This window comes from Bidens hawaiensis, unplaced genomic scaffold, assembly GCF_021521415.1.
Source record: "Bidens hawaiensis isolate Kalapana, Puna unplaced genomic scaffold, B.hawaiensis_p1.1 tig00057848_1, whole genome shotgun sequence".
Taxonomy (NCBI): Eukaryota; Viridiplantae; Streptophyta; class Magnoliopsida; order Asterales; family Asteraceae; genus Bidens; species Bidens hawaiensis.
Genome location: NW_027500438.1, coordinates 33,395 through 48,940, shown reverse-complemented (window position 1 = coordinate 48,940; position 15,546 = coordinate 33,395). Strand labels below are relative to the sequence as shown.

Sequence of the window (15,546 nt, the reverse complement as noted above, 5' to 3'; positions counted from 1 at the left end):
TTAAGGGGAAAATATAAAACCGAAAACCCGAAGCTTAGTTTCCCGTATCCCGGCTCTTGATGCCATTTGTTGGGTTTCTATGGAATTTATAAATTTAGTTAACCATTTAACTAGTCATTAAAATGGCGGAAGTGTGATATTTACAAACTAAACATATGTATCCATGTGTTTATATATGTATATATTACAAGTTTATATAAGATGTGTCCATGAACAACCTAGTTTATTCATTTCATAAGATTACCAATAATCTATTTATTAGAAACCCGAAGCAAGGATCAAATGATACGGAAAACTAAACTATCAAAGCTTTAAACACTTACATTCTTAACCCTTTAAGAGTGTAGTTGATGTTGAAGAAGATGATGATGTTGATGCTAGACTTTCAAAGGGAAATCCTCAAACGGAAGATACCCCGAGCCTCCAACACACACCGAACTTTGTTAGGGAGCTTGAACACGAATAACCGAGACCCGAACCTCCTTTCTTGAATTCTCGGCCGAACCAAAAACAAAGAAAGAAAGAAGGAAAAGTGGTTGTATTATGAAAGTGTGTTGAACCATATGTTTATATTATGAGATCATATCTCAATCAAGTTCAATCAAATCCATGTTAGGTTTTTGGTCAAGTGTAATCACACTCAACCTCCATCCTTTCTTTACCAACTTTGACCAAAACTTTTGGGGTGTGGGGCCCACCCAAAACCGGCCCCAAAATATATTTATTTTATTTTATTTTTTTTTTATTTATTTTATACTTTATAAAATATATAAACACCCCATCTTTTATAAACCATTTTATAAAAGAACACATAGTTAAATAATCATTCCAATAATAATTATTTGAATAAATGAATTAACCAATTAATTTATTTAACACTTTCAAGTAGGTATTCAGAAACCCGATTTTCTGAAAGTATCGTGTTCTGTATTTGTCTCATAGATCTTATCTTAACAAATACATAATTGGTGTGTGTCTAACTCGTTATTGGGTATGACCCGACTTGGATCAAACACAACTAGCCACATTAACCTAATTATGTGTCTCGGGCATACGGTATTCCAACAAATATTACCCTTATAATGTATAACAATATCACGTGGCATCATTTTATCCGTGTATACAGGAATTTACAAAAAATCAAATTTTGTCAAGAGTGTTAGACTTCTTCAAACATTTTTCTTTAATTTCAAGTCTCACCTTTGTCTCTTCGTCTCCACTTATTCAGTCACAACGATGATTCTTTTGCTTCCTTCATTCCTTCTTTTTCACATCCACAATCAGTCAAGCAGGTTTCAATCGATTACAAGTTTTAGTGTTCTCATTGCTCTTCTGATTTGAAAATTGTGGTTATATTAGTTTAGTGTTCTTAATGTTTTCAGATTTCCAACTTCATTTAACTCATCATGTCCATAATTGGACATCCTCTGGTATCACAAGTAAACCTTGAGACGTCTTCACTTGAATGGAAATATTCATATATCACACAATTGGAAACACTACAACATCTTGAATTTGAAACCATGCAACATCTTCAAATCACAAACATTTAAGTATCAAATGTAAACTCTACAAACATCTTCAATAAGAAATCTTCACACAATCGTAAATCTTCATTAAATCACCCATTTAAATTACTAATATCACTTAAACCCCGCAACATCTTCGATGGGATACTAATATCACTTAATTTATATCTATGCCACCTTCCTCTCCTACACAATTGTCATATTGATGGGATCCCACTTACTTATCACCTAAGCCGAAGACATATTGATGGACTACGATAAAGGTACGCAAGTGCAGACTAAACACCAAATCTTTATTTTGTGACATTATATTACCCTTAGAATGTATAACAATATGTGATTTACATTTTTCAGGAGTGTTTAACTTCTTCAAACACATTTCTTTAGTTTCAAGTCTTGCCATTGGTTATCTAATTAAATTCACTTCTTCTGTCACAACTCACTGCTTTTTACCTTCGCTCCGTTCTCTTCACATTCATAATCGGTCAAGCACTTTTTTATAGATAATAATAATTAGTACGTTCTTAATGCTCTCCGAAAGGAAATCTTCAATAAGATATCTTCACGTATCACACAATCACCCTACAACATAAACCCTTCAACATATTCAATTGAAAACCCTGCAACATCTTTAATCCGAAATCTTCAGGTATCACACATAAACCCTGCAACATCTTCAATCGGTAATCTTCAAGTATCAAACAATCGAAAACCCTCCACAATCATTCAATCACAATCCATCTCCAAATCAAAAACCAAACCTTCAAGTATCAAATGTTTGCATTCTTCTTTTATATATTTTGATAAAAAGTAAAAAGTAAAAGAAGAAAAAGAAATTACAGTTAATTTTATATACCATACCGTCAGGTTAAATAAGCATTTATTTATTTACCCGAAATTCAAAATCCCCCCAAAACCCCTCCTCTCAAATATTATTCTCTTCTCGTCGTCTATACATTATTATTATTCACAAATTTGAATCTCTCTCTCACACACAGACATATATCTGGAATGCAATTGTTGCTGCTGCTGGTGATGAAAGCTAACTAACTTGTTCGATCTGAAATCGGTTGCGAAATCGGAGTTTTAGAGGTCAATTTCGTTTTAGATTAATGTACCGTTTTTTATATACATGCTCTTAATTTGTGAGTTTACCGTGTTTGATACTGGTCAGTTTAGATGCGGATGATGAATTAACTGTATCCGTGGATGAATTAGAGTTTGTTCGCGATTTTAGGTTTCAATTTAAGTTCGTTGTTGATGTTTAGCTTTTGTACTTTCGTAAATTGTGTGGATGAATTAGACTATTTTGTGAATTAAGCAGCTGATTTTAGGAGTTATTTCTAGGGTTTCGGTTATATTTACTGTAAGGAGAGTTATATTTAAGTGCTAATTTGTCTGATATATGTTGAGATTATGTGTATTTCGTACATTTGAACGACTTCGAGTCTTGCGATACTAAATGTATTTGTGATGAACATACTCAGTGTTCGCATCTCGAATGCAATTGTTGCTGGTGATGAAAATTGAAACTAACTTGTCTGATCTGAAATTAGTTGCGAAATCGGAGTTTTAGAGGTAGCTGCTCTCTCCGTTGTCAATTTCTTGTCGCGCATACAGGTACTCACTCGTGCTTTCTTTGTAGTTTAATGTATAGATTTTGAGTTTTATATACATGCATGCTCTTAGTTTGGAAGTTAGTGTGTCGTTGGTGTTTAGGTTTTGTAGAGATTTCTAATTAATTGATTGGTTGTTCTGATTCTACCTGTGAATTAACTAGCTGGTTTAAGGAGTAATTTCTAGGGTTTTGATAGACGTGTTTGTTTAACTAGTAGTTTTCCCCTTTGGTCATCTGGAAATCTAATTTACTATAAGGAGAGTTGTATTTAAGTGCTAATTTGTCTGTTATATGTCGTAATTTATGTTTATTTGTTACGTTTGAACGGTTTTGAGTCTTGTCATACTAAATGTATTTGTAACAAACACGTATATGATTCTTGCAGAAAAACAGTGTGCAAGCTTTGCATCTATCGTTGTAACAATGGAGGAGGTGTTAATTGACTCTGTTCAGAATAGTTTGCGACATTTGTTATACCACAATGCTATTTTCATGTGCGAACGGCTGTGCTCCGAGTTTCCTTCTGAGGTATGTTTTCCGCTAATTTATCATGTTGTAATGTCTTTATAATGTTCCAATACTTTCGAGATTCGAGTCTCGTGCTTCAATCAAAGAGAAGTCTTGGCGGAAAATTTAGTTGATAGATGATAATAAGCGGACTTCGAGATTTCACTTTTTCTTAGTTCGTTTTATGGCAAAAGCAAGTAGATTCTAATTTATTAAGTTGCCATATTTAAATAGTCAACACTCGGTTCTTTCATACCTTCATTTTTGCAACGCGCCAATCATAGCGTCTCATTTTCTATCCACTTGTTACGTTTTTTGCTTATTTTGTCAATGCAGACAAACTTGCAATTGTTAGCAGCATGTTACTTACAAAGCAATAAAGCATACTCAGCTTACCATATTTTGAAAGGTATGTTCAACCTGGTTTCTTTTCATGTTTAGAGTAGTGTCATCACTTCATGTCATTGCTATATCATCTGAATTAGACTCTGCCTATTATATTATTAATGTATATTGGATGAAGGGAAGCTTATTGTTCTTCCCTTTTCGACTATCATTTAATCCAGATGAACACAGATGCTTCAATCCATATTCTTGTGGATGACTCTTCTGAGGGCTTTCATGATATTTAACCTGAGCCTATGAAATCTAAAAAGTAAAACCCGTAACTATTGACCTGCATCAATATAATTTAGACCAGTTGGAGTGTTGACCTTTGATAATTCGATTGGATAAAACTATTATTCTACAATGAAGATCTTTATTGTAGTTTTAGAGAGCAATTTGGTGAAAACTAGTATGTATAAAAACGACTTCTGTAGATTCAAAGCAATCTTTCTAGTATAAAATGGAAATTATGAAATTCATTGCTACATTCCTCTATTTTAGAAAACCAGAAATTATAAAAAAAATAGTATTCTTATACCTCCGGCTAACCCTCTTCTGCCCTGCTTCATCTAACATCACGCAGACACCGAAGACAATAAAGTGAAATGTTAAAACTTTCTGGTTATGTAGGATTAGTTTTATTTGTGTTAGTGAAGTGCATAGTACTTGTCGTATGTGGTAATATATACAAGATATATAGAATATCATCGGTTATATACTTATATTCCTTCATGTTGTCTGATTGCACCAGATTCACAGTTTTTTCAAAGTGATGAAAAGAACTTAGTTCTAATCGTACACAAATACAAATAAAATAAAATAAAATACTATCCATTGGTAGTACCATGAAAAAGAACTTAAATAGCAAGACAGTCTGAATATTAAAATTTTAGTTTGAAGGTTCAAACAAAATGTTACATGTTATGGACCCAACTATTTTCTGTAGATATTCTTCAGTTAAATTATTAACCTGTTTTCCTCAATCACTTAATCTGAAGGAACACAAATGCCTCAATCCAGATACTTGTTTGCATTATCATGCTTTCAGATGGATCTTCTCAATGAAGCAGAAGTAGCATTATGCCCTTCTAATGAACCTAATGCCGAGGTAATAACATACATTCAAGCTTTCCTTATTAATATGTGTTTGAACTTTGAAGCATAACGCGTCTACCCACATATGTTTCTTACGTTTTCCAGTTATAATTATATAAAAATGGTGTTAGACGATGAATTGATGACACTATTACTCACAGATTAAAAAAGCACTTGCTCATTGCATTTGCTTTTTTTATTTCAGGTACCAAATGGTGCAGCTGGTCATTATCTACTTGGGCTCATATACAGGTAAATGCCCATATATTTCTTCAAGTTGTCCCTTTTATTTTACGTTTTTACCCTTAAGAAGCATAGTTATTGAAGGATATAAAGAACTCCAAGAAGGTTGTCTATTGTAGTTCTTGTTATTTTACTCACTAAGCTTGAAAATAGTCCACCTTTTAAGGAAGTGTACATAAAGGTTGCAACTTTAATATATTTATATGAAAACGGTTAATTCAGATTGTATGTTGTTTTTAATGGATTAAGTGGTTAAAATAAGCAAACTTAGCTATTAACTATTAAGAAAACAGGTCGAACGGGTCAAATATGCGTTTGCATTTGTGTGTGAAGTTAAGATTTCTAAACGAGTGGGCTCGTAATTTCTTTCAGATTCACGGATAGATTGAAAAATGCTGCTCATCAGTTTAACCAGGCTCTGTCAAAAGATCCTCTGTTGTGGTCTGCATATGAGGAGTTGTGTAAACTAGGTAAGTCAGATTTTTTCTTTACCGTTCGCCTTAAAAGAACTTTTGTTTCTTGTGCATGGGTCGGTTTTGGGCTCAAATGGACTGAAAGTTCAGTTTTTGAGATTTTGAAAACCGTAAATATTTGGGTTACACTATTTATTAAATTCATATAAATTACTTAACATTTAAAATAGAAAAAATGAAAATTCATAAATTTGGTTTGGTTCGATTTTTTTTTGGTTTTAACTGCATTTAAAACCAAAAAACGTCGGTTTTTGTTTGGATCGTTTTCTTCGGTTTCGTGCACACCCCTGCTCAGCATGATTCTTTATTTATTTAATCTTTTTTGTGTAGTAATCATTTGATTTTAATTTTATTACAATCACATTCTGTGGAGCAATAGAATTTTCTATTTTCATTAGGATTTAGCTTCATCTTTTGTGTTTTCAGGAGCTGCTGGAGAAGCAGAATCAGTGTTTGGGGAATCAGCTGCTGAATGCATACACAAACAATACTTGAGTCATCACGTGGGTCTCCAGAGTGATGATCATAGTGTAGTTTCTAGTCGACAAGTGGCTGAAAGTGTTAGCCCAAGACAATTGAGACAATTGCATAGCAATAACATTAAGGGTAATTCCTTAAATAATAATAATGGTACAGCTTTTTCTGGCCGTGTTGCTGCCAGCCAACCCAATAATAATGGTGTCCATGCTGGCACTCCATTTTATAATACCCCTTCACCAATGGCTATGCAGGTATAACTATTGAACTCATCTTCATTTTACCAAGTTATATTTTACTATTTTTTCTGTTTTCGTTCATAATGGTTAAATTTTGTTATTAAATTAAGCTTGTAAGTGAACAGTAAGAACACAAACAGAGCATGTTTGTGTTCATTCATTTAACTTTAACCGAACAAACGCTTGAACACAAACAATTAAATGAACGATGTTTTCTTGTTCTATTCGTTTGCATAGAAAATGAATATGTTCGTTCGTTAATAGTATAAACGAACGGTTCATGAACGTAAATGAATGAATATACCTAACATAGATTAGCAAACAAAACCGAGTGCACACCAAACTCAAAACTAAACTGAACATCAATCTGGTAGGCCTAAAAAATAAAAAAAAACTGTAATGGTGATATTTTAATTTCATAAACTAGATGAAATTATAATGGGCAAAAAAGTTAAGTGAATATATAAAGTATAAACAGACTTAAATAAACAAACGTAAACGGACGTTCACCAACATGAATGAACAAATGAATGGGATGTGTTCATGCATTTGTTTGACTAAATGAACAAAAATAATTGTTCATGTTCGTTTATATGGGCCTAAATGAGTAAATGGTAATGAGTTTCAAAATTGTTCCGATAAAGTCACTTAATACTGTTCTATTGTTGTGACATTTTTCATAATTGTTTAAACTGAATGGTCTAAATGGAACAACTATGAAACTTGGTTATTGTTCATTACCCTTCTTCAAAATTACCTCCTACTTCAGGCTAAACTTGAAAATAATAATTAGTAAATAGTAACCAAATTTCATTTTTGTTCCACTTAGGTCACTTAATTTTAACATCTATAAGAAACAACAATTCAACAATATTGAAACTTGAGTGGTTTTTGTAGCAAAACAATAAAAGTAACTTGGTACTATTGGGTAAAATACTGCCTTATGCCGAGTTATTTCACAATTTCTATTAACGTGCGCAATATAAATTCTTTTTATATATTTCTGGATCATAATTTTGGTGAATTTACACATCATTAGTTAATGCTATGTGTCATTTTTTATAGTTGTCAGGCGTGTCCCACTCCCCACCACCAATAGGTAGAAACATGCTCCCAAATGGTCCACCCTCTATTTCTGTTTGTGCTGACGTGTCACCAAGATCAACTGTTAAATCCACCCTTCAAGCTCCTAGAAGAAAATTTGTAGATGAGGGGAAACTAAGAAAGGTTGTTAATTTGTTATAATATATTTTTGGTTCATCTTTTTGGATATTTATATTATGTTTTTGTGTTCTGTCCCAGATATCAGGAAGGCTGTTCTCAGATTCTGGTCCTAGAAGAAGCACAAGACTTGCTGGAGAAAGTGGGCCAGTGGCAAATAATAATGGGAATGGAACAAATCATTCTTCTAAATACCCGAGTATTTCTAAATTAGGATCTGCAGCATTTCGTTCTGTTACAGTTAGGAAAGGACAATCTTGGTCAACTGAAACTATTAATGAAGGTTAAAATCACTTTAAAAAATAATACTATTAATCATTTCTTCGGTTATCTAAACCACAATCTTGGTTTTTCAGGGCTTCGGTCTGACCTTGATGACACTCGTTCAAACACCACTACAACGAGTTCTGGTTCATCCCCACCACATGATGCTAGATCTTGTGAACATGACGGGTCAATGGCTCGGGCTTCCATGAGTGTATCAAAAGTTGCTAGTGGTGCTTTAGACGTTTTGTCCCTTTTGAAAATCATGGGTGAAGGTTACAGACTTTCTTGTCTGTACAGGTGTCAGGTATTTTAACATGAAAACTTGAATGTGCCCTTGTGAAAGATTATTTAACTTTACTACTTTTCTGTAGGGCTGTAAACGAGCCGAACCAAGCCAGGTTGGGCTTGGCTCAGCTTGTTTATCTTAATGAGCTGAAGTTGTGGGCCTGAGCCAGCTTGTTTATTTTATTTAAAAAATTTAGTTTTATATTTTACATTTATAAAAAGAAAAAAAATATACTTTTAGCATACATATAACGCATAATTAATAAACTATGAAATTTAATGTATGTGTGTGTATTAAAATTTTGGCTTTATTTTAAACTATCCAATGAGCCAGCAAAATGAGCCTAACGAGTGAGTCAATGAGGCAAACTTACCATAGCTCAGGCTTGGCTCATTTGTCTTATCGAGTTGAAATGTTGAGCTCGAGTGCTTGTAAAAAGCTCAAGCCAACTCATTCATTAATAAAGAGATTCAATTTTATGCTTTTACATATATGAAAAGAAAAAAGATAATACTTTTTAGCCACACAAAATTACACATTTGTATTGAAGTTTGGGCTTTAATTTACACGAGGCAACGAGCAAGCCAATGAACCAGCTAAACAAGCTTAAGATTCAGCCAACAAGCCGAGCTTACCTTGGCTCGGGCTTGCTCGTAAAACAAGAAACCAATTTCGAGCGAGTCACGAGTTGTGGGCTTTTTGAACAGTCTCACTTTTGTGGTCATGTATACAATATAATTTGCTTATTTCTAGTTCTGTTTATTTATTTATTTTTTTAAAACAGGATGCATTGGATGTATTTATGCAACTTCCTCATAAGCATTACAACACTGGCTGGGTGCTCTCTCAGGTAAGTTAACTGTTAATGTTAATATCATATTTTCAACCTATTGAATTGTTAAAGATGGTAATTCTGAGTGTAGGTTGGAAAAGCTCATTTTGAGCTGGTGGATTATCTAGAAGCTGAACGTGCGTTTAGCAATGCTCGGTTGGCTTCCCCTTATAGCTTAGAAGGAATGGATATCTATTCTACTGTTCTATATGTAAGTTCTCTTGTACTTGTCTAATCTTTACAATACTATTGGTGCCACTATATTAAGTGAACTATACATCAATTAATAATTAAGACTACAATCAGGGATGCTAAACGGGTCGTGTTCGTGGGTTGTCGGGTTGAAATCAACCCGAACCCAATCATGCCATTGAGCCAATCTGAGTCAAGCCAGGTTGGGCCCAGGCTTGAGTTTGAACTTAAACGAGCCGGTTCATTAATTTTTTTTCCTTTAATTTATTTTACACATTGATATATAAAAGACAAAAAAATAAATTCTTACCATACACATAATACAAAATCAAACTAGAGAATTTACAAAATTATAAGTGATATTTTTGGTTAGTTTATTTTATTTTATATTTTTTTATTTATATATTAAAAAAGATCGAGAGGCAGATTCAAAATATTGTACGTGTTCTTTTTTTCTTCAATACTTTTATATGTTATTATATTTAAACCTTAGTTTAAATTCAAAGGAGTCCATCGAGCGAACCACAAGCCGATATAGTTTAAATTTAAATAAACAGATTAATCTGCGAGTCCGTCAGGCCAACCCGAACATGACACCCGTTTAGCTAAACGTGTTAACGGGTTTGACCCAAAAATGACCCGACCTGTTTACGCTAAACCAAAACCTGCAAGTTTCGTGTCAAAATTACACACCACTAACTACAAATCTTTGATCTTATATATTGTAGCACTTGAAGGAGGATATGATGTTGAGTTATTTGGCACAGGAGCTAATATCAACAGACCGCTTAGCCCCTCAGTCATGGTAAGTTTTTTTTAATTTTTTTAACCTCTAAAAATATAAGTTATGCTCTACGAGTATTTGTTTTCTTTTCTACAATTTATATTTTCACTTCAAATATGTCAGGTGTGCAATGGGAAATTGTTATAGCATGCAGAAAGACCATGAAACCGCTCTAAAAAACTTTCAACGAGCAGTGCAGTTAAACTCAAGATTCGTCTATGCTCACACTCTTTGTGGTCATGAGTATGAATTTGATTATAACTCATTATACTTTGAATATAAATTACAATATAATAGTTATAATATAAACCTTTGATGATCTGCATATGGATTTTATCTTTATTTACAGATATGTGGCTTTGGAGGATTTTGAGAACGGAATCAGAAGTTACCAAAATGCCCTTCAGATAGATGCAAGGCATTATAATGCATGGCATGGTCTTGCAATGATATATCTTCGCCAGGAGAAATACGAATTCTCGAAGCATCATTTTCAAAGGGCTTTGAATATTAACCCTCGTTCTTCTGTTATAATATCTTATCTCGGGACTTCCTTGCATGCGTTAAAGGTTTGATTCTATATACTTTCACATGAAAATTGATAAAACTTTATCATGCTACTGTTGTTAGAAACTTCAACTTTCAAGGGGGTGAGCGTGCTTCCACTAGGTTTTGCCTTCAATCCCTTGAAAGTCGGGCTCGGGCTCAGTTCGTTTATAGAGTCGAGCCAGCTCGTTTATTTTTTAAGTTTTTTAATTCTTAAATTTTATTTACACACGTCGATATATGATACACACACACACACATAATGCAGAGTTTATTAAGTACATAATTCATAATTTATATGTATTAAAACTTGGGTTTTACTTTTAAAGGAACCAGATGGGAATTTCATTATTAAGCGAATTTTCAATAGTTTTATTTTTTATTTTATTAAAGTGTATATATGTGTGCGCGCGCGCTCACATGTAAATTTGGGGTTTAAGTTAAACGTGCCAAAGAGCTGGCTAACGCGCGAGCCACGAGTCGAGCCGACCTTGGTTCGATTAGCACGAGCCGATTTCGAGTGATGCGCGAGCTTTTATAACAGCCCTGCTTGAAAGCTACCTACCAAACGCAAACTACGTTTTACATGGATCCCTTAGTTAACATGCCTTGGTGGGGGGGTGGGGGGGGGACGAGTTCTCCAACAGATTCTCACAATTACATAAAAATTTAAAATACTTATCATTTTTTAAACGAAATTGACAGAGAAATGAAGAAGCATTAGCAATGATGGACAAGGCTATAATAGCAGATAAGAAGAATCCTTTACCCATGTATCAAAAAGCAATTATCCTTGTAACGATGCAGGAGTTTGACGATGCTTTAAATGTTCTACAAGAACTTAAAGAATACGCGCCTCATGAAAGCAGTGTATATGCATTAATGGGAAAGATATATAAACGTTGCCTTATGTACGACATGGCCATGCTTCATTTTGGTCTAGCTTTGGATTTGAAGCCTTCCGCAACTGATGTGGCTACAATCAAGGTCAAATTCTCTTTTCTTGCTTATTTAATAGGTGGGTTGTAAATGAGCCGAGCCAGAGTTTGTCTAAGCTCGTGCTCCGCTCGTTTAACTTACAGGAACTCGAGCTCGAATCATTCAAGCTATATTTCTAAAGCCTCAGCTCTGCTCGTTTTTTTATTTATTAATCAGTTAACTTATTTATACATATTTATATAGTTATAATTTTGTATAAGCATCATATATATATATGTGTGTGTGTGTGTATTGTTTAGTTATTTTTATCATGTTTTTATATCTAATAATATTTAAATAAAGTTTATAGTATAATAATTTTTATACATATTATAGTTATAATTTTTATATAACATAATATATATTATTTTAGTTTGTTTATCATAATTTTATATATAATTATATTTATATAAATTATATAAATAGAAGGCTTGTTTAGGCTAGCGAGCTTATTCAGGTTCGATAAGTGAAGCTTGGGCTTTAGATAAAGCTTGTTAAGCTCCACAAGATTCGAGTTTATAACAAGTCGATCTCAAGTAGCTCGACTTGTTTACACCCCTATTTAATAGCCGTGGCAAATGGGCGGGTCTGAAGGAACGGATTGAATCAAAACACCTTTTCTGTTAACCTTTGTAGCGAGTTGAACGTTATTGTATCCTTTATTTTATGTAGGCTGCTATTGAGAAGTTACATATGCCTGACGAATTGGAAGACAACTTATAGAGTGCATATGCAAGCCCCCTCAAAACCTGTTTCCGTATAATACCATTTATGGACGGCACGTCTTTAGATCATGTTGTGAATCTATATACGCGTTGGATTGAGGATGCATACATCGTTGAAGATTGATGATACCGTCTAGTTGAACATTTGTTATCCCCTTTACATTGTATTCATTCATAGGATCGACTTTTTCATTATTTTGTACTTCACTTTGTTCTTGAGATGTATCAATTCATTGGTATCAGATTCTTTGGTCGCCTCGATAAGAATCGATCGTCTTTTATACGAGACAGAGATAATTATGTGATCAAAGGAGATTTTTCAAGACTACATGAATGGCATCAAAAGGTTCTGTTTTAGATTCATTCACCAGTCATCGAGTCCGATTTTGTCCTATGATTTATGGATATATTATCAAGTCAAATATTTTATAGAACATATGCTTTTATATCTGTTACATGATATTTTATTCATAGGACATAAGTTCACTTTTGATTAAAAAGTGATAAAATAAATTAAAGATACTCTATTGTATGGGAGAATGTATAGTACTATACTGTATAGAATGGCGGTCCAACAATTTTGGAGGCTTAAAGCGAGAAGAGAAAATCAAGGCCCTCTTTTAAGTTGACCGTAAATTGGTCTTAAAAACAGTTTATTTTCCGAGAGTTAGAAAGATGAAATTATAAAATTTAGTAGTATTTGTGTTTTTGTCGTGTTTCGTATATAAAATTATAAATTTATAAGGAATATATGTATATTTCTATTTATCATGTGATTGTCATATCCCGAAGGTAAGCTTAGAAAATTTTGGTTTTTTTTTGTTAATAAAAACAAGTGATTAATTTATAAAACAAATTCAATGTATATACAAATTAAAATGGAATGCATTATGTTTGCTGGGAGATATTTGACAAAACAAATAAAACAAAAACAAAAACAAAAAAAAAAAAGACCTCATAAAATAATAGAATAGGTGGAAAAGAAAATGGAAAACAATTTAAGCAAGTGTGGGAAAATGGAAAACAATTTAAGAAAATGGAAAAAGTAATATACCACATTTGAGATTGAGAATCGATCTTTGGGTGGGAAAGGAAAAGTTACATATACACTAGAAGCAAGTGTGATAACCAAGGAGACAAAGTGCATAATTTGTTTATCAATGAAGTCTCTTTTATTAGTATGTGTAGTCGAATTCTTTATTTTTTAACAAATGGGACCTCATTTTTGTTTGGGCCTAAAGCCCTGGCTTGGCCCAACATAAATGTTGGGTCGGCCCTGACTGTATACGTAAAACAGGTATACATAAATAGATAAAACTAACTTGCATGTGAAATAATCCAACCTGTTCTCTACAACAGGTGTCCTTGTTTTTGTTCTTGACGGCAACATTTAAACAAAATAAACTCGCTAGCGTTGGTTGCGGATTCGTGTTCAACCCGGGTCCCTTAAAACAGATTACGCGTCTCTTGTTAGTCGAACGCGTCTGTCTTCTATGGTACAAAAATCGAAACAATATGTGTACTGCCGGAGATGACTCTCACACCTAAGGAATCACTGGGTAAATTGGTGTTCTAGACTTTTGTGAAAAATAAAAAGATGGTGGAAGAATTTGTAAGAGTCCTCTTTGTTGGTGTCTTTTTTATCTCAGTTTTGGTATGTTTTAGAAGTGAACCAAAACTCAAAAAGGTTCTATTCTTACACTCATACCAAAGCTCATGCTATTAGAGCATTTTTAGCCCGTCTCTTATCCTTATATCTATAATTACACTAAAAAATATTATATTTCTTTTTTATGTTCAATTAAACAATATTTTTGTACCTTTATCATTAAAGTTTTCTCTCTCCTCTACTCACAACCAAATCAACAAATATTTAAAAATAAATGTGGACAAATAAAGTTTCCCCAAATTTACAAAAAATCATTATTTTTTCCTCTCCACCCTGTAAAATATGTTCACAATCACTCATAACTCCACCCTATAATTTATAAATTCTACTCACATGATTTTAGCCTTTTAGAGGATGGGTTGAAAATGCTCTAATTATGCATTATTTAAACACAATATGAAAGTATTGGCAATTTTATTAGTCAAATAAAACATTTGTATTCATGGCATGTTAATGACAATTAAGTTTATGAGCCTTAATCAAGATTCTCATAACAGAGTCAAACCAAAACAACCCTTTTATGAGAAAGATGGAATTTCTAATGAAGTAGTTTGAAAATACTTAATTCAACTTTATCTTATTATCAATACAAAAGCATACACTCACCACAAGTTTAACCAAGTAAGTGTTAATGGACTTAGCGATTTAATATTTTAAAGTCAACTGATATATTCTTTTATAAAAAGCAGTGTCGTTTGATCAACACAATGGTATGATGATCCCTACCTAAATAAGGAAGGTTTTGAAGGCGTTTTAGGTAACATTTTGGATAGACGTTTCCAAAAAAGAAAAGGCATTTGTTCTTTTTTTTTCTTTCTAAATTATCCGATTAAAGATTCGAATACTGCTAGAGTCATCAATCAGCGGCACCACATAACAAGGATTATAAACTATCTTTCTCCTACATTTTAACAACACGAATCAAGAGAGAATAAAAAATTGTCGTGAAGGAGAATACAATTAAAAGAACACTTAATATTCTTTTTAAATAAAAACGTGGAACACGTTTTGCTTATTTGTCCACTAAATACCGCCGTATTCCATTAACTTTAAGAGGGTAGCTAACCAACTCATGTTTCTTTGTGTATTGTCGACAACACACTCTTGCACACCCACAACTCTCTTACTCAACAAACTTAACTATCAAACATGAATTATGTCTGTTTTGAACCGCCTATTAAACTCAAAAAGATAAATAAATAAATAATCAACATAGAATCTCTTTTTAATAATTTGATTTCTTTTTTTTTAACTTAGTTGAAATAAAGTTTAAAATGCTGACCGAATGGCTCATAGAATATAAATTGGATGTGACTCAATGGTAAAGTACTTACTTTACTAGTGAGAGGTAGGGGTTCAAATCTCACTATCACCAATTTATATGGGAGATATGAGGGATGACCATAGTTTGCCAGGGTTCGAGTCCTGATCTCACCCGGTTTTACCGGCTCCTCACTGTCGTGTCGTTTGGCGGGCGT

General features: G+C 33.2%; 1 protein-coding gene across 1 annotated transcript; it reads left to right on the top strand.

Moving 5' to 3' along the window:
* Nucleotides 1-3,404: 3,404 nt before the first annotated feature.
* LOC143602054 (cell division cycle protein 27 homolog B-like) lies at nucleotides 3,405-12,663 on the top strand. The gene is made up of 16 exons (XM_077079302.1): nucleotides 3,405-3,675; nucleotides 3,991-4,063; nucleotides 5,040-5,149; nucleotides 5,342-5,388; nucleotides 5,752-5,849; nucleotides 6,279-6,583; nucleotides 7,634-7,795; nucleotides 7,871-8,072; nucleotides 8,146-8,360; nucleotides 9,127-9,192; nucleotides 9,266-9,385; nucleotides 10,095-10,171; nucleotides 10,274-10,393; nucleotides 10,500-10,719; nucleotides 11,402-11,683; nucleotides 12,347-12,663. The coding sequence occupies exons 1-16, from the start codon at nucleotides 3,520-3,522 to the stop codon at nucleotides 12,395-12,397; spliced, it is 2,304 nt and encodes a 767-aa protein (XP_076935417.1). The 5' UTR covers nucleotides 3,405-3,519; the 3' UTR covers nucleotides 12,398-12,663.
* The last annotated feature ends 2,883 nt before the right edge of the window (nucleotides 12,664-15,546 follow it).

What these genes read in the sequence shown, in the direction of transcription:
- LOC143602054 (XM_077079302.1), top strand. Translation starts at nt 3,520, where the DNA reads ATGATTCTTGCAGAAAAACAGTGTGCAAGCTTTGCATCTATCGTTGTA. An exon ending in AACTGAAACTATTAATGAAG is followed by an intron (nt 8,073 to 8,145) that starts GTTAAAATCACT and finishes TTGGTTTTTCAG; the next exon opens with GGCTTCGGTCTGACCTTGAT. An exon ending in CTGGCTGGGTGCTCTCTCAG is followed by an intron (nt 9,193 to 9,265) that starts GTAAGTTAACTG and finishes TTCTGAGTGTAG; the next exon opens with GTTGGAAAAGCTCATTTTGA.